At 39.7% G+C, this 20,369-nt stretch overlaps 1 protein-coding gene across 6 annotated transcripts in view; it reads right to left on the bottom strand.

The window, feature by feature from the left end:
* PRUNE2 (prune homolog 2 with BCH domain) overlaps nt 1-20,369 on the bottom strand; it is a 148,536-nt gene that overhangs the window by 24,570 nt on the left and 103,597 nt on the right. For 5 of the 6 annotated variants that reach the window (XM_074812365.1, XM_074812371.1, XM_074812368.1 and 2 more), the window contains 2 exons: nt 6,019-6,098; nt 4,933-5,133 (listed from right to left, as the gene is read on the bottom strand). In XM_074812365.1, the coding sequence (XP_074668466.1) occupies nt 4,933-5,133; nt 6,019-6,098 (281 nt within the window). Of the gene's footprint in view, nt 1-4,932; nt 5,134-6,018; nt 6,099-19,711; nt 20,238-20,369 lie in introns of those variants that run through there. The other variant, XM_074812370.1, reaches the window with a different exon arrangement.

Genomic DNA, 20,369 nt, shown 5'->3' with positions numbered 1-20,369 from the left:
TATTTATGGTGGAAACAGGGATGGAAGATCAAGAAACACACACATGCATATTCTTCCAGGATTCCTGGACTGGCCAGAAGGTAGAGATTTTGGAGCACTGCCTGAGGAGGTGGCTCGTGCCCAAGAAGCACCACCATATAACGAATTACCAGAAGATGAAAGGCAGTATGCTCTGTTTACTGATGGATCCTGTCGTGTGGTAGGAAACCATTGGAAGTGGCAAGCTGCTGTGTGGAGCCCCACAAGACAAGTCATTGAGGCCACTGAAGGAGAGGGCGAGTCAAGTCAGTTTGCAGAAGTAAAAGCGATCCAACTAGCCCTAAAGATTGCTGAACGAGAAAAGTGGCCAGTACTGTATCTCTACACTGACTCCTGGATGGTGGCTAATGCCCTGTGGGGATGGCTACAGGAGTGGAAGAAGACCAACTGGCAGCGCAGAGGTAAACCCATCTGGGCTGCTGCACTGTGGCAGGACATCGCTGCCCGAGTGGAAAACGTGGCTCTAAAGGTATGTCATGTAGATGCCCACGTGCCCAAAAGCCGTGCCACCGAAGAACATCAAAACAATGAGCAAGTAGACAAGGCTGCTAAAATTGAAGTAGCTCAGCTGGACCTGGACTGGGAGCGCAAGGGTGAGCTATTTGTAGCTCGATGGGCCCATGAAACATCTGGGCACCTCGGGAGAGATGCAACGTACAGATGGGCTCGTGATCGAGGGGTGGACCTGACCATGGAGGCCATCTCACAGGTCACTCATGAATGCGAAACATGTGCTGCAATCAAGCGACCCACACGAGTAAAGTCTCCCTGGAACAGAGGGCGATGGCTGAGTTTTCGATATGGTGAGGCCTGGCAAATGGACTATATTGGACCATTGCCACGAACATGCCAAGCCAAGCGCTACATACTCACCATGGTGGAAGGAACTACTGGTTGGCTTGAGACGTACCCTGTAAATCATGCCACTGCCCGAAATACCATTTTAGGTCTTGAAAGGCAAATTTTATGGCGACATGGTACTCCTGAAAGAATCGAATCAGACAATGGGACCCGTTTTCGAAATAATCTCATAAACTCCTGGGCAAAGAAACACGGCATTGAGTGGGTGTATCACATCCCTTATTACCCACAAGCGTCTGGAAAGATTGAAAGATACAATGGACTGTTGAAGACTATGTTGAGAGCATTGGACAATGGGGGATGGAAGCACTGGGATATAAATTTAGCAGAAGCCACTTGGCTAATTAACACCAGAGGATCTGTTAACCGTCCTGGTCCTGCCCAAACCAAACCCCTTCATACTGTGGGAGGAGATAAGGTCCCTGTAGTACACACAGGGAAATGGCTGGGGAAGGCAGTGTGGATTGCTCCTCCCTTGGGAAAAGGCAAGCCCACTCGTGGGATTGTTTTTGCTCAGGGACCTGGATGTACTTGGTGGGTAATGCGGGAAAATGGGGCTACTCAGTGTGTGCCTCAAGGAGATTTAACCTTGGGGGGGAAATAATCTGTGGGTTGAGTTGTATGTTGCAGGAAGTGATGGAGGAAGTAGGAACGACGAAGAGTGAACCAGATACGTGCGATGGTGACCCAAACCTAGCCGGTGCTGGAGTCCAACAGTCAAACATACTGCTCCTGTCCTGAACATCCATCTTGACAGATGGGAGCCAAGTCACTGAACATCTGGAGGAGTGAAGAAAGCTTACGGAATGGATAAATGAGTGTTATGTGGGACCTGGGCATGACGTAAATGGTATGGAATAAGGGGTAGAGACTGTACTGGGTCTGGCTGAGCCAGAATTGGTTTTCCCCTGTAGCAGCCCTCATGGTGCTGTGTTTTATGTTGGGAGCTGACAGGGTGTCGATAGCACACTGGTGTTGTGGCTACTGCTGAGTAGTGCTTACACAGCACCAAGGCTCTTTCTGACATTTCCCCCCCCCACAGTGGGACGGGGTGGGCAAGATCTTGGGAGGGGACACAACCAGGACAGCTGACCCGAACTGACCAAAGGAATATTCCAGACCATATGACGTCTGCTCAGTATAAAGCTGGGAGAAAGGAGGAAGGGTGTGGGGTCACCCTTGGTCCTCCGAGGCAACCACTACGCGTATCGGAGCCCTGCTTCCTGAGAAGGCCCGACATCGCCTGTTCATGGGAAGTAGAGAATAAATCTGTTTTCTTTTTTTGCTTCCGCGCGCGGACCTTTGCTTCGCTTTGCTTATATTAAAACTGCTGTTGTTTTACCCACAAGGGTTGTTTTGTTTTCCTATCTTATTTTCTTTCCCTTCTTTGCCCTATTGAGAAAAAAAGGGGAAAGGGGGGGAAGTGATAGAGCAACTTGGTGGGTACCTGGCATTTAGCCAAGGTCAAACCACCACAATAATGTGACCATGTAAGTCTTTTTTCCTTAGGAACTGCAAATAAAGGGGAGTTTGAGGAGATCTAAGGCTGGGAAGAAGAACAGACTGCAAAAGGTGATTTTTTTCAAGTATACTATTTCAAATTGGTTTAACAGTTGCTATCAGTAGATTATGTATTGTGGAAATGAAGCATGTATTCATGCCTTCTCAGGATACAATGGTCATGATGTTTAATAATATACTTAGCATTCAGTTCTGAAATACCACATATTCTGTGACACTGGGAACCAGCTTACAAAATGCGTAACCCTGCTCCCTCCAAAGCTAGATATATTAATGCAGTTTTGGATGATGTTAAATTTTTAAAGGTACCACTGGAAACAATATGAAAACTACATGTGTACAGTCAAGCTATGCAAACTTTGACAAGCCATCACAGTGTGGTCCATTCCTATGAGGATATAGGGTCCCGCCCTGGATGCCATTATGCAGCTCAGGTGCCTTCAGAATAGATAGACAGGATTATCAGAACAGCCTAGGAAAACTGTCTAGTCAGCTGATTCCTTGGAGGTTAGAAAGAGCATGGCTGAGGGAGAGAACTGTAGCTGGCAGAATAGCTTTAGTGAAAAGAGGCTCGGCTAGGTAACTGGCTGACTAATGCTGAAAATTGCATTTGGGGTTTGATTTTTTTTTTTTTGGTGGTGAAATTGCAAATGACAAAAAACGATGAGAAGAGATCCTGATAAAACTTACGATGCTGGAACCAGTCAAATGAATTATTTTTGGAAAGAAATGGTACTAGATCACCTCTTCCTGACGAAGTGGCTATGATTTACTGCCTGGAGTGTTGCTTTTGCAGAGAAAGATGCACCAGTGTGAAATTCAGAAAGGAAATAAACATCTGCAGACAAAATAATAAACACTCTTTTACTTTCCAAATAATGCTGATTTGGGGGGAGGCCTTCACTCTATATGCACATACGGTTTTCAGAAATGCAATTTTTATGTAGCCTACTTGTTTTATTGCCAGCTGCTTTTGATAAAATGTGAATTTTTTCCTCTTCTACTCTCTGTTCCTGGCTCATCTAAGTGGAAGACATTTTGCTGATTAATTATGTCTAAAAATCAAACTACACATCTGTAAAAATGTCACCAAAAACACAGACACCTTGAGTTCTTCTTCACTTAGGAGTCTGGGGAAACTGGTCCAACTTTAGCAACTGAACGAATCATCACATTTAGAAAGCAGGGAAAAAAGCTGGAAAGAAATGCTTGCCATAAATAAAACTGCCACCAAAATCACTAGAGTTGAATTTATGTACTTGAGGGCTTAAAGGCAAAATCTGTTCCACCAAGGACAGATATTTTTGCTCTCACACAGAGGTCCCAACAGCCTAAACCTGCAAGCACACGCTGCTCTGGTGTGAGCACGCATGTGTGTTTGTGTGCGTGTTAGTTTTAACCTTTGCTACAAAATACTCTAACCATCAAACAACTCGTCACTATGCTCTGCATCTACCCATAAGGAAATCGGCCTTCTAATGAGAAGTGACATTAGAGACGCTCACGCATGATTGAGTACACAGTAATGTCTCTTTGGCAATATCACTTAAACTGATGCAACTGTTCTTGTATGTTCAAAAGAGCATACAATTTTTAAATTATAGTGACCTCACTAGCAATAGAGAATTTAAATGCAAGGGAAAATTCAGTTTAAATTGATCCATTTTTAGAGTTTCTTTCTGTTTTAGATTGTAAGATGGTCACACTACTTTTCCCATCAAATAGCTTATGATCTTTATGTATTTACATTAGTGAATACAGTTCTTACATGGTTCTTAAGGTACTAGAAAGGAATGTGTGATAACACCCTATTTTGTACATCATAAGGGTAAGTAAAGTAAGATAGAGTACAACATTTTTACACCACATGAGAGAAAATTATTAATATGTGAAGGAAGAGTGAAGTGTCCATTACCTACAACTAGCTCTGCTGAGAAAGCATATTTAAATTGGTGGAATGAGGAATTCTGTTGTTCATCACCTAAGCTGGCTTATCATGCCATGCACATACCTTCCACGTCTCAGCTTTCCAAACATGCATGGGAATAAAAAAAGACTAACTAAAGACCTCTCTCACCATGCTGTGTTTACTTCATTTATACAGTGTAAGCGCTTTGGTGCAGCTTACGTCAGCCAACACATTTTGCACAACATCATATCCCTAAGTACCGCTGATGTAACCATAGCCTAGAGCTGGCCAGAGCTGCACAAAGGTGCAGTTAGCTATAGTGTTCTCTGCAACAGAGAGCAACTGCTTTCTCCTTCTTGAACAACACTTTCAGACAAGTCCCACGGTACTGGACAAAGACAGGACTTTCTGCACTCTGCGTAAATCAAAACTTATTCCTTTACACAGGGGAAGAAAGGTTAAGAAATAGCACACAGTAAAAATATCTGGACACCTAGCATTAATTCTCAAATGCTTTAACCATATTCAGTAATGAGACTGATCATGTAAGCAGTAAAGAAAGAAACAGAGATGAACTTTAAATTTACAATCTAGAACATTACCTTGTCCAGTGTATTCAAAAGAGTCTGCTTCATCAGGAGTGTCAAGGTCATCTACATTGATGTCAATTTCATCCGGCGTATCCAAATTATCATCAGAAAGTACAGACCCATCACTCTGGTCCAAAGAGAGATTGATATTTGGAGCAGTGAGCTTTATCCTTCTGGGATGGGAACCGTTAAGATCAAGAGAATTGGGAGGTTCTGAAAAAAGAGGAAGAAAAAAGAACTTTATTTCTTCTGTATACAGTTCATCTCCCAGATACTTGGAGATCTTCAAACACAGTGGGACAGATCAATTTTAGTAACACCAAGCCATTTAAGACCACCTAACATAGAACACAAATATCAACCTTAATATTTAAAGAAATAAAACAAGCATCTACAGGAATGGCAGATGTCGCTGGGAGCTCTTAAACTATGGAAAAGCTAGATTCACCTTTTTGCAATCATCAGACAAAAATCAAGCCTTGGACATGCTCTGACACGTTTAAGAATTTAAAGAGCAATATACAAATCATTTGAGTTATGAACCAAGACATTGCTGCATCCTGAAAAATTAATATGAGTGAAAATGCCCTGTAAATATTTGTTTTCTTACGCACTTGGTGCTATTCAAATGGTGCTGATTTGCAAATAGCTATGTCTTTAGTTTTAACTATAGAATATCTTATTCAATACAGTAACAGAACTAAAAATACCTCTGAGTCTCTTCATCAGTCTTAAATAAAAGTAGTCTTCAAGAAAAAAGCTAGGTATGGCTTTGCCCCTCGGCACTGCATTGTGTGATACATTTCAAGTTGTTCTGTCTGAAGTATTCTGATGCTAACTTAGTTCACTTAGTAGTCAAATATAAGATAAATAATAGAGGCTACTTAAACTTTACAAGGACTATTTGAGTGATGTCAACTATGTACAAGAGAAAATGGCACTCTACCACTTCTCAAGTGAAGAAGAAAATTGATTAAATAAAGCAAACTTAACACACTGAACTGATTCTTTACCAGCACAGAAACATCCTTCTCACTGCATAATAAAATGACAAGAGAATAAGATATAATTAACAAAATGAGTAAGAGCTTCTCTCACCAGGTCTCATCTCTGCACAACTGGGGCTTAGTACACCCTCAGCAAAGGGGATGTCCATTCCCACATCCTCTTGTACCAACCTGAGAGGCAAAATACAAAGCAAAATCTTAAAGTGATGCACAGGTTGACCTTGCTATCAATGCAGCTCATGTGATCTCATACGGAACTGAAATTTTCCTCCACACAGCTGGTTCTGAAGTCTGATCAGAAACTGATGTGAGAAACGAACACAGCTGTTGTAATTCTACTTTGTCGTTCTCAACCCTTATTTACGCACAAGTCTGTAGAGCCTTTGGAGACTACAGGTCACATGTAGCCACTTTTACTTGGATCAAGATGTAGCACTGAATAATAACCGGCTGGCAAACAGTAATGTTTCACATTTTATACAGATTAAGTATGGGTCTTTTGTCATCTGGCAAACCAGATATATTGTTGCAGAGAGCTTCAGCTACTCTTGGCAAACTGCATGCCACAGTTAAAAGTTCTGTAACAGTATTTTTGTTGCTGTACATACAGTTACTGTATAGCAAAAATGAGATCATGAGTGGGTTTTTTCATTCTTTTGGTACCATTTGTACTTTAAGGTAATTCTGACCCAAATCAGTCATTCTGTAATACTGAAACAGTTGGTGTCCTGCATTGAAAGAGTACAGAAAGCACAAAAGTGAGAACCAAAACTACATCACAGATTTTCAAAGACTAAAATGTTGCAAAATATCCTACCTAGCCTCTATTTTTAGGAAGATACTAAGAAATTACATTCAACATACCTAGATAAGACAAGTAAAAGGCATTAAGTGCTGAAAATAATAACAAAGGTCTTTGAATGTTTAAAGCAAATTGACTTCAACTGTTTTCATGTCTATTTTCTATTCAAGCATTTTACAAACTGCTAGCTGGGAGGATAGTTAAACTGCAGATAGAAGACAACATTTTCCATTTTCAGGACACTCTTGACAGCTTCCAAACTATTTGCACTAAAGATGTATGACTCAAAAAAACTTCATTTATTTTATCAAAATAATTACAGCATTTTTTCTATATTCCTGTTCCAAACTCTTTATTTTTAATTTTTTTTTTTCCACAAAAGCTGAAGAACAGACAATTTTTACACTTTGATTAATAGAGCTGTGATGAGATCAAAGAAGGTACTTTTCCCTGCCACAGCATCAGCTAGCTCTGTTCTGATGATTCAGCTGAATGGGTCTGAATAGGCTTGGCTTGTCGCTCCTGCAGTTTCTTCCTACCCTTGCTTTCCCCATGAGGACTACCCTCATTTTACTGTGCAGACAAGACTCTTCTGGCCAATCACTGCATCAGAGTATGAGTATAGTTTCTGTGATTTCTTGCTAATTTAATATAGATTATGTATAAATGTGTACATGTACACGTGCCTATAAGTGAGCCAAAGGCTTCACTGTGCTCAAGCCCCATATCATCAAACTCCCAATACAGACAGGCAAACTAATGAACTCCCACTTCTCCTACGAGGCCAGAGAATACAGACAATATAAAGCTAGGGTCAAACATGTTTGTGCTGCTCAAGTCATCCCCAGGCCTTGTCTCTCAATAAAAACAGACACATATTAATCCTGTTAATTTTACCAGATTTATCCCTATACACTGCGGAGTGTATCTTTCACAAATACAGGTATTAACTGCTTAATGATCGCTACAAAACATGCCAATTCTGGAATATGCTTAATTACTGTCAAATAAGGCTTAAAATATTCTTTCTCTACACAATAGAATAGTAAAGAAGTTTGATCAAAGCATCCTCCTCATAAATAAAATGAATGGCACAAATTGTCTGTAGTGTACCATTTCCTTTTTTTTCCACTCTGCAGCATCATCTGTGTTCAGGAGCTGTACAGAAAACTGATACACAGAATACCATCACAATTTACTTAAAAAATGTAAATAAGTCATTAGAGTCTTTGGCTTTTTTTGGTGTCTGTTCAATTCATAGTAAAATATGTGTAATGAAGTCTAATTTATTCATCTGAACTTAGCAGAGACAAATCTGAATTCTAATGAAGTGCTATAAGAGCTGGATAAGGTAAGAAACCATAGTGGTAGAAACTGTCAGGAGAGGATGACTACTTCTGATCCATTTTAAATTCAGATTAAGATTTTACTCGGGGCTTTATTAACCTTTCCAACTATAAAACTATGAAGAGTTTTTGGACTAAAGCAGTTCAAAACTAGTCAGATGATGATTTATGGGTACTCAAGGGTGTATAGTATGGCTGGATAGAACAGGGTTTTGATACTAACATATAAACCATTAATTTATAAAATCTCTTACAGCATTATCGCACCAAATGACAATTCCTTACTGAACAAGGTTCCGAAATCACTGCAGGAAATTATTTGAAAGGAAATGCTCTTCTTTCAAGTTGTGTGAAGAGTAAGTTACTGGAGGACAGTGAATTTTTAGACTTTCTGTATTAAAAAGAGACAGTATTCTCTGCAGTAAGCCTGTAAAAACGTTTGAGCAGAATGAAGATATCTCCTCTGTATGATAAGTGCATGACTGAGTTTTATATACTTTATTCCTACAGAAACAGTGACAATTATAATCTGAAAAAAGCAATTTCCCACAAGTAATTAATTCAGAATTTTAGGAGCTGCCTAAAATTTTTGCAATGCCTGGGACAGAATTATCCTAAGTCATGACATTTCTAGAATTGCCTCAATACCGCTTTTCTCCCTGTGGCGTTTTTATCTTTTTTTAAAAAAAATGTGTACGTACTTGGAGTTGGCATTACTGCCTTGTCTAGATTCTCTTACACTTTCTCAACACAAATTTAAAATGTTTTTCTGCTTTCAGTGGTGTCCTGGTTTCAAAGAGGATGGAGTTAACTTTCATTGGAGTATTTCTTACCATGTGATGTCATGCCCAGGGATTTAAGTGGGTGGGCTCGCTCTCCCCTGCGACCGCTTGTCCTTGTCGGGTTTTGTTGCTGGAGGGGGGGGGGCGGTCGCTGCGCTCAGTAAACCACTGCTGCATTTTACCCGTTTCTTTTTTTTGGACTCACTATTGTTACTGTTGTTCTCTTGTTATATTTAGTAAATTCTTTCTTTTTATTCAACCTACGAATTCTCTTTTGTCCCTCCACTATTTCAGCGGGGGAGGGTGTGAACGGCCGACCACGTGGCGTCTGGCTGCCGGCTGAGTTCAAACCTCCACAAGTGGCACTACTATAGCTGAGTTAAACCAGAGTTTTATGTTACAGTTGTGTTTACAAGAATGGTGTATTTCTAGGAGACTGAGTTTCATATCCTTTTGTTTGAATTTCTACTGAAATCTGGCTACTGCTAGAGGCAATATACTCAAAAAATACCCGCTTAGGGATTACAAGCAAACAGCATCAGAATTTGTTTGAGAATCTCTATTTTGATGGCACAGTGTTTTTAATGTCAATAATCCATATTGTTCATATTGGAATGTTTGATTGGGGAAGCAAGAGTCTGTAGTCCTGAAAGATCTGGGGCAAGACAAGCAGTTAAAAACCAGTTTAAGCTCAGTTACCAAAAGCATTGCTGACACAAAGTTATCCATTGTATTTTCAATCACATAAAAGACGGTATCACCCTTCAGAAAATTTTTAGCCAAGATTAGATTTTCTCTTTTTTTTTTTTTTTTTAAATTATATCAGGTTCTCATTTAGCGTCAAATAAACAGTCAACAGGCTTTTCAGAGAAGAGAGAATCCGACTCTGGAGCTAGTCAAATTTTTCACTTGTGCTTTACCCAAACAGATTAAAGATTCCTTGCCAGACATACATACTCTACATTCAGTGAAAATTTATATTTAAAAGCCATAGTTAATATTTGTTCAGTCATAAATTAATAGGCATCTTTCAAATCTGGGGGGTTTAGGAGCATGACTTGTGATACTGTACCTGAAACAAATGGCTCCAGACTCCTCATCAGTATGAGAATGAACAGGATATATACAGAGTTTGTTTTCTAAAAACATAGCTCCCCATTTGCTGATGGCTTTTGAGAGCATGCTATGCTGAGCAGCCCAGCACCTTGCAGAGTAATTTCTGACTGTGCACAAGCTCTCAACAGATCTCAGCAGGAACCCCAGTAGTGGAATATGGACTCCAAAAACTTAAGCAACTACCTCCTCTTCCTTTCCCACAGACTACTTCACATACTTCCAAAATCCTGGCTTACAAAATTCCTTGCCTCCCATACAGGTGCAAGTGATGCCATGGTTGATGTGGCCAAAAGTACTAGAAAAACAAAACACTTTTTTTTTTTTCCTTTTAATGAATGCTCCTTATTGAAGAAGTAAATTAAGTTACTTAGAAAGCTCCACTATAATCAGGTATGATCTATTGGATTGATAAAAGGAATCTTTCACTAGGAACAGAGGTCAAAGTCAAATAAGCTTTTTGTGTCATAAATGACTTCTTTTATGTGGTACACAGACCAGTCATTTAAGGATCAGCTGCACTGGGACTCAGGTTACTCCATATTCGCTTTGATAATCCAGGTCTACATACTTGCTCAGCAGTAGCTAAAAAACCCCCTGTTTCTCAAAGGTGGATCAGAGACAGATACCAAATTCTTATGAAAGGAGGAGAGGGTGGAGGCTGAAATTCTTTCCCTGCTCTTTCTTGGTTCAGACATTCTTACAGCTCAATAAATTAATAATCTTTAATTCTTAGTGCCCTCTCAAATTAGTATTTCTCAGAATAAAAGTTATCCTTCCCGACTTCTCTAGGTACAGCAGCATTCTGTTATTTTCGAAAGAGCAGCTCTGAATATTCACAGCAATATGTCATAATCCCTATGGGCTGTGCTGCCTCACCCTTGTGTCATATGTGATATATCACCAGTTTCCCAGGCTGCACTGCAGCTATTCCGTATCAAGAAGTTAATTTCTTTAGTCTAAAATAATCTCTCCAATGTGTTGCTCTGAACACCTACAACCTGCAAAAGAGCACAACATTAATCCAATAGTGACTGTCAGCTTTCTAAAGTGAATCCTTCCACTCCAACCCACCACAACTTGCTCACCAGCTGGGCTTTAAATTGTATACATTTTTCAGGCTTCTGTACTCACCAATGCAAATGTTTAATCTGAAGTGGAGCTCACAAGTGCCAAACACTTTTTCTAGATAAGTAAATCATGTTTCTTCTGTGTTGTTCCCTCTATACACAGAAATACTTCAATTTTAAATTAAATTTTCACTAGATGTTGAAGGTTTTTATAAAGTTTCAAAGCACAATTAGTAAAAGGAATGACATGGATGGAATCACCTCAGCTCATGTTAATACATGCTTGTTTTGGAAACTAAATGGGAGGAGGGGAGATGAAGTACAATGAAAAGGTTATTCAGAGACTAGACATCTGCTGGCTTTTTTGATATTCTCACATTCCACACATTATGCAGGTACACCCTGGTCTTGGATGAAATAAAAGTCCTGCTTATAGCCCACTGTCTCACCAGTTTGCAGTGAAAAATTGAGCTGTTTTGTGGAAGAATGCATGAACTGTGAAATTTTAGGTATGAAAACAAGGTAAGGGAATTTAAGTTCCTCCTTGAGTTGCTTTTGCAGAACACAGGCAGCACAAAGTATTTTGCCTTTGAACCCCACCCGCCCCCGCCCTGTAACGCTGCCCTTATGCAAGCACAGAGACCAAGAAAGGTGAAACGAGAGGGACTGGACATGACAGTACAGTATTTTCCTTGGAATGTATGAAAAAGTCCTTGGTGTTCATCCAGTAACGCCCGTCCACTGACCCTCAGCATGGCTCCACCTGAAAGTGCCCTTATGATTAAGCAGGGTGAAGTGTTTCATCAGGCCAAGGCCAGAGTACACAGTACCTTGGGTAAGCCCATCTCTGGCCTTTCCGCTGCCAGAGGCAACCTACTAATGGCTCTCACAGCATTTTGATTGCTCCACCTGAAGGATGTCTAGCCTCTTCTGGAGAAAATGAGAAAGCTGTTCTTCCATGCTCAGAAGCAATAAAAAGCCTCAGAAGTGGAGCCTAAAGCAAACCTTTACTCACTTCCCAAATCAGATTTTACATCAAGAGTTGATGTGTTTTCGTAATCGCTATATTCCTCTTCAGTCTATAATTCTATGCTACAGAAGTTTACATAAATTTAAAGCCAAAATATCTCACCAGATAGGTGACTGAACAAGGAGCGTTTTGCTATCACCCATCTCTGTAGCTACTCCAACGTTCACCTCATATAAAATAGCAAACTCCATTCTGTTATTATAATTAAACACTTGATACATTATTCCATTTTTAGAACAGAAACTGTTTTGCATTTATATCCAAATAAAACATCTTTTCCTTTCTCTCATATGTTATATATCTGTGCTCCAAGTTTGTGGCTTGTAATTGCTGTTCCATTTTTGTTCAGAAAACGCTAGAGATTAGAAATTCACAGACTGTTGCTACAATAGTACGTTTTAAAAAAACAGCATGCATCTACTTTCTGAAATCATTACTCTTTCTTGGAGTGCTCAGAAAAAACAGAATATAGTCATTCTGTCCTTCATTTCAAATAGAGGATGGCTCTTCTGGTTTAGGTGCAACTCCATAAACTGTTACAACAGAGATGTGTTATTTCAGAGACCTTTAATGCTAATGGACTACTAACAAACCCTAATTTAATGTGCATGTGTTTGTGTTTTGATGCTTATCATCCATGTGAGATGGGTGAAATGTTGTACAAGCAAAGTCAGAGAACTGTTAGACATCAGTAGCAACTGTGTCTATAGCCAAAAGGAGATGCTATAGGAAATAAAGCGTTAGTATATAAAGTTGAAAAATAAAACCTGACAAAATAACAGCTTTAGCCTTAAGAAAGTTTTATGAAAATACACATAAAGAAACAGGAAGAAACCAGGAACATTAGTCCCAAAAAGCCCAGCTGGATTGTGCACTAAGAAGAAACCCATGAACAAATGCACCCACTAAAAACAACCCCCAAAATTACTTCCTAAAACTAGTCCTGTGCTACAAAACTTCCAGACAATAAGCAAAAATTTTTGCAGTTGCCTATTCAGAGATAAAGGAGACCACAGTGTGAATTTTTCAGGTTCAGCAAAATTAATGATCCCTAAACTGTAGCAGAATATGCAACAAATCAAAGTGACATACACTGTGCAGGATTCAGTCAGTATCAGTCAGAGACTATGCTTCAATGACATCCACATACCAAGAAAATGAGCATACTGGAAGCAATCCACTCCAGGATATCTGAGACTAGAAAAAAGTCATTACTTTTACTCACAGCTGTGTAAAATAATCATACTGTACACAGGTGACTTGTAAAAATGGATTCATTTTATAACTCCTGAGAGCTGCATTTAGCAACCATATGTTAGTATACTAAACTAACTGTGTTTCTATTGCTATTTATTTGGTAGCTCTTAATCACAAATTAGTTCAGGAAAAATCTATAGACTGAGCACTGGAATTTATGCATAGCATGAGACTTTTATTCCCATCTCTGGATGCAAACCAAAAACCAAAAAAAAAACCCCTATCTGTGGTGCTTTGTTTAAGCCAAAAGATTTATTCATCAAACATCTGTGCAAATGTTAACTAATCACTGTCATACTGCTGCATAGTAGATAAACACATGCTGATATTCCCATTTTACAGAAAAACATGCCACTTACTTTCTCGACAGCACAGAATAAAACCTTGCTAAAAATTAGGAAAAGTCATAACGTCCTAGTTTTTTACACTGCACTCTTCAGATTTAAAGCTTCTTTTACTGATTATACTGTTATGTGATGTTTTCCATGTGCTGATTTTTTATCCATTTTCAGCATCAAAGTTGGATCAAAACTTAGGCATGTCTGTAAGAGGTAATAACCTTTCTGTAGGAAAATCCTGTATTCTAACCAGATTTAAATTGTTTGTATTTCAGTATGTTAACTGGAAACATGTTAAAATTCTTGCTTTGGGCCACTAAATAAATTTTTAAACTATTCTTTATGAAAATGTTTCCTAGTCTCCAATCAACTTTAGTGTTTAGTATCTGTTTATGTAGCCATCTTTTTCCTTGTTCCTTGTCTTAAATCTACATTGTAACCCTCATTTTTTTCCACGTACCCCTCATAGTAGTAGGATCTCCTGCCTGCTCTTATCAGTTTAAGACTGTTAAAAAATAAAAGCTGCTATTCTTAAGCACACGCCGCTGCTAGGCAGCCACAGGCTGTCTGTCCTGACTCCTTGCCAGCTCCCTCCCTGTGTCACAACACAAGAGAAGCAGGCAAAGCCAGGGAGGGATGCAGAGAGCCATGAAGGGACAAATCTGAGTAAACAGATGAGTGATAATGGGATTCACTAGGCTATTTCAGCAACCTTATGCATATGCCCATGGATGAGGAAGGTTTATGGAAGGAATCCAGGGCTCCAGGTTTCTTCAAGTATCTGTGACTTCCAGCCACATGAAATAAAAAGGCATCTCAACACAGAATGAGGGAAATTGGACTTAAGTCTCAAACCTAGAAGTCTGATTGAAATGGTTCTTAGGAATGCAAGCAAGGCTGATGCTGCTTGCAGCAGATCCCAGAGTTCCCAAAAGTCTTCCTAGAGGTTTGTCACCAGCAGGCCATAGGATGCTACAGGAAAGACAGTGCAATCCAAAGAACAACTAATAACTTACCTTGTCCTTTCTGCATCCCCAAGCATTACTGACTGTGCACCATTCAAACACTGCTCTAGACACAGGTCAATCAGTCCTTTCTAGGGCTTTTCAGAGCTAATCACCTGAGCATTTCCAAACATTATTTAACATTCCTTGGGCAACAGCATTGTGAGTCAAAGATAAGGAATTATTCACTGTTACAGAAGAGAAACAGAGAAATTAACTTTGAGAGTGTCCATTAATTGTGAGTTCCTGATATGTGATGCCTAATAATCTTTGAGGTTTTTTCTGAATTCTTTATAAAATCTTTTATATGCCACTACTGATTCTCATAACCAGTTTCCACTGAAAAAGACTGGTATAGTCAGACCCCAGTGGCTTCATTTTGGCATCCAGAAAAAGAACAAATCAGACAGGGGTCAGAGAAGAAGGACATGTGTGATTCAAGCAGCTGCTGACTCCTAGTGACCTGCACTGCACCACATAACTTCATGTCATGGTCACGGACAGGAGACAATTCTTTAAGGCAATGTTATCTGACTGCACCCATGAAATAGCTCTGTCTTCAACTATACCTCTTACAGTGGAGTGTAGAACCTGCTAAGCATTTCATAGTATTACCATTTTAATAATATTCTCTTAACTCAATATTTTGTATGCAAAAGCAGGTAGAGAGTAACAAACTCTACGGTAGAAATAATATGCCACTTGGCATCTACTGCCCTGCTTTGTCATTGCATTCACATACCACCACATAATCTTGCCCTCAGAGCAGGGCTGTCCTCTGTTATGTGCCTAGCTCAATGCTGCTTAATCTTTAGTGAGCCAGTGGAAAACTACTGGAATTAACAACACAAAGTTGGGGAGCCTGTGTGATGGGTGCTCCTCCATCAATGTTGGAAGATCACAAGGTCTGGCAACTAGCTATGTAGGTTTACAGTGGTATTAGCATTTAGAAGGCTTGTTTAAACTTATCTGATCTCTCTGCTCTTAATAAATGTTGTTAATATTCTACAAATAACATCTAGATGATCTGTTAATCAACAACCACTGTTGAACAAACACTACAAACGCACTGTAACAAGATAATGCCAGCAGAAAAAGTAGGAGCTATATCAATCTGATCTAAAAGATCCTTAAGTATAACCTGCAAATACATTTTGTTTGAAAATTGTATTTCTAAAAATTTACTAAAATGCCAGGCCTAATCACAGATCTGGGACCCAATTCCCTCATTCCACTTTCACTGAGCAATTAATTATTCCTTGACAAAACTCAGTTTTAGTTTTCCTCACTTTAAAACCAGTTTTCCTTCCAGCATGTGCAATTCTCAGTGACCATTTTCCTGCCATACTGTGCTGTCAAGACCATTCATCAGAATACCTGCAGCTTCAAATGTTGCAACTGGCACATGAACAAGCACTTGAAAAAGCAGCATGCACCTTATACCCAGTGTGACCATCTGCACTTCCAGGAAGTATGCTAATACCCTGAGAGTAGTTAATGGGGTAGAGGTTGCAGGATCAGAAGCAGAAAAATCTGTAGGAAGTTCTATATTTTATACCCGACTGAGATTCTCCAGTGGAGTCGTAAGAACTCCCCTCCAACTGTTATTATAGTCCACACCTTATCAAGCACATTTGCTTCCAAACGAAGACATTCTGAAATGCCTTGGACTGCTTTTAACCATTAGTAATAACCACTAGGTCTGAAACTGAGCAAACTTCTGGCTTATTTCCTGTTTTCTACTTGGCTCTTCCGTAATACTGTCAACTTTTTGCATTGCTTAATGGATTTGTTTCTCTGCATGTATGAATGCTGACAATGATGGTGATACTTATTACCATACTGTACTAGCTGGAATCAAATGTTTTAACAAAGAATATAACAACAGGCGAATTCTGTCTTGCTCGCATCATAAAATGTGTTTAGGGAAGATCTTCAGAGCCGCTAATTGTAACCACCCGCTTAACATCAAGATGTATACATTCATAGCACTTTTACTGATCTGTTCACTAAAGCATTAGGATTTTTCTAGCATTCCTTTGATTTCAAGATCAGCCTCTGCACAATTTATAATATGATGATAGACAGGAAAAGATACATGGCAACAGTTTTTTTTACGCTGTATGACTTCTACCTTTTCCTCCCCTCATAATGCTTCTTCTCTGGTCCTATTTATGACTTCATTCCTTCTCCTTCTCAAAGAGCTTCTATTCCTTCAATATCTTGAATCTTGTTAATTTGTTCATTTTCTCTTTTCTTCTCACTTCTGTGTCACTGTACTTCCAAATTTCCATCTTTCCATCTTTTCCACGTTAATGTAACTATGATTTCACAACTTATGATGTTCAATGTTATTATAATTTAGATTCCTATCTTATCTACTGCAGTAAACCTACAAATAACTAATTACAGCTACATTTTCCCTATCTTAGCTATGACTGAGCTAAAGAAAAGGGTCTAAAAAGACACTGACGTTAAACTTCAGATGTAATAGATAGCAGGAGAATATAAGTGAAAATGCAGAATGTGGAGCAGGAATTTTAACCAGCAAATTAAAATGGAAATACCCTAATGGGTGTAAATTGGTAACTGAAAAATTCTCATCCATATTGGGTGATTTTCAATTTGGGAAAAACACAGGAAAAGCCCCACCATGAGCCAGAGGAGACACCTAACCCAGGCACATTACTGAAGCAGTAAAACTGGCACCAAACAAGGCAGTCCTGCAGCCTGCTTGCACTAGCAGGAGGTGTTCAGTGCAGGAAAGACTGTCAGACCCTGCAGCAGGCAGGTCTAAAAAGGCATGTGCAAAGGGAGACAGGAGGTGCAGAAAGCCACCAGTTATCTTCAGAAGCAGAACTCTGTCACTGAGTTGGAAGGGCCACAGAAGCAGTAGGAAGTTAAAAACCCACCTAAGTGTGGGAGAGAGGATAATATCAGACATAGCAAAAATGCTCTGAAAGAGCAAGCGACAGGAAATGCCAGACTGAAGAAGTAATGTTCGGAAAAGGGGTAAGAAAATGGGGCTCCTCCTCCCTCCCACAGCACTCCTCACACGTTGTAACTTGGCAAATAGAAGGATAAGGTTAACTACATACTCTACTGCTTTAGACAAGCAGTCAAAGGTGTATCCATCAGATAGCTCTTCAGAGTTTGCTGTCAGTGTTTTTCTGCTAAAGGAGAGTGATCTTTTTCTTGTAGGGCACAGGTTTCATCTGGTAGCCTGAAATAAGGCTGATCTGCTGCTATTTTTCACAGCTGCAATGGCTATAGAGAAGACCGCAATCTACAAGATACATTAAGAACTAATTAGAAATATCTGAACAAGTTCATTTGTAGAATCCCATAACAGCTAAGCCATTTCCTTCAATGTCCAAGACTAAGAAAACTGTCAAGCAACTGGACTGTCACTCCCATCCTCCCCTCTGCCTCAGTCTCATTTGTTGTTGCAGCAGCACCGTATTTTTCTGGATATTTGTACAGGGTCTGATAGGAAGTATGTCCAGTCCTGAGGACACTACAGTCATAAAAACAGCTTTATCAATATTCACATGTGCTGACAAAATCGTATTCTGACCTATACCTTATTTCTTGATGAGCTTGAGAGCTGCATCTTTTGCCTGAACAAAGACCGTGGCTTAAAGACCGTTTTGGTTTGTGTTTTTTTTTTTTTTTTCCTACAGATAATTACAAGCTGTTAAATAACATTGCTCTCCTGTTACTGCTAAATACTGTGGAGATGCCACAAAACCACAACAGACCGCTTGTGGCAGATCAAAGTTTTTAAAGTAGTGAACTTCTGCAAAAAATAGACTTGTCTCTAACTACACGAATTTTCTACAATATTGTCCAGATTTATGCAGGGTTAAATAACAGCCAGACTTATCAAAGGCTGGAATAAAAAGGCTATTTTAAACCATAGTACTCCCCTGTCCGACAAGAGATAGCAGTGGAGAGCATGGGTGAGTGTAGTGGGAAGAACACAGCAGCCCTGGAAAAAAGGTGTTTTGGCAGGGTGAGGATTGGTGTGTGTCATTTCCCCCTGACCCCCACAGTTGCCGTAATGCCTCCTGACAGTGCTGCTAGAGCTGTATGCATCCTCCTTTTCTTAACACAGGTCTGCTTCCCGAGAGTATGCATAAAGGCAAGTCCAGAAATGACATCTCTGTCTGTCCCCCACTTACTCAGAATGATTCTGGCTAAATACACCTACCAAGCCTGCACACGTTTCCTTTCAGTGTTGCTCTAAGTAGCTAATATTTACACATTCTGTATATTTTCAATGCCTTCTGTACATCACTATCATTTGTTTGCTTGCCACACTTAAAACTGAAGAATATTCTCATTCCTTCATCACAGACAGAAAAGCAAACAACTGAATGGAGCTGCATCAAGCTTCTATAATTAAATTTAAACAAAAATACTGCACGTACAAACCAACTTTTGCAGTAATTTTTCAGTCCTCTTACCACTGAGATTATTGCTGCATCCTTGATCAGTTAACATTCAAAGATTACATATTCTGTTCACTGCAACATTTTTTTAAAATTGCAAAAAATACAAAACTCATATGCTTCAGTTGGTAGCAAAAAACCTGAAAACAATACTATTGTCTAGTCTACAATGAGAGCTATCACAAACAATCGCTATGCTAGTAATTAAGCAGTCTTAAAAGCAAGTTATCTGCTGACAATGCCCGATGTTTGTTCCTTTTTTTCCCACGGTATCCTCAGAGCTAGGCAAACAAGCTGAAAATAATCTAATGAGCTAGGTGACTGTGCAGTGAAGTTTTGTTTCCTAATTACAGATACCATGCCTGCTCTCAGACAAAAGAAATCCCACTGAACTGATGTAAGATTCTCTCATAAAGAGCTGCAACAGAATTGAAATACAGCTGCCCGGTTTTCAGTAAGGAGGTCCTGGGTGCTTTGCATTATGCTGACAAACATTTCCCCTTTTTCTGTCTAAAGTAACTGCAACAATAGACCCGTTAATCAGAAAACCTTCTGCATATCAGCCTCTCGAAGTAAAGAGATGCTTACCTTCTAAAGACTTGAAGAGGCCTTTCTACTGCAAAAATAATAAAGATGCTTTATTGCTGCACTTCAGCATCCCTCTTTCTGTAGCAGTTTACTAGGAATACAGATCCTCCACCATTTTCTTGTCACGTGGCTAGTGGTACTGCTAAATAAGGGTGATCACCTGCCTTCAGATAGCCGACTGTGTGAACCAGCAGCCACCAGGCTTTGGTTAAAGGAGCGCTTAAATGAATGCACAGATGTGCTTCGGCCGTGAATTTTTTTTTTTTTTTTTTTACATTCCCTGGAGAGCTTTGTCAGAGCATCACCAAACTTTGATACAGCATGTCAGCTAGTAGTGGTGAAATGCTCCCCACTGTTTCATTTCAGAGCCAGAGGAAAGCTTGTGATAAGACACAAAAGTTCTTAGGGATTTAACCTGTCTCAGCCCTCATTTCTGTTTGCATTGATGTTTATAGAACACATGCATATTCAAATGGGCTTTACATAATTTGTTCAGTTTGCAATTCAGCTATGGGAATGCAGATGCAAATTTAAACAAAACCGCAACCAAGGGGGCAGGCTGAGCTTTGGAAACACGAACTGTACGACTACCAAGAAGCAATACTCATGGCCTGTGCTCTTGGCTGTGTTTCTTGGGGGTGTGCTTGAAGGAAGGACA

Source organism: Strix aluco, chromosome Z, assembly GCF_031877795.1.
Source record: "Strix aluco isolate bStrAlu1 chromosome Z, bStrAlu1.hap1, whole genome shotgun sequence".
Classification (NCBI taxonomy): Eukaryota; Metazoa; Chordata; class Aves; order Strigiformes; family Strigidae; genus Strix; species Strix aluco.
This window is presented reverse-complemented; position numbering and strand designations above follow the sequence as displayed.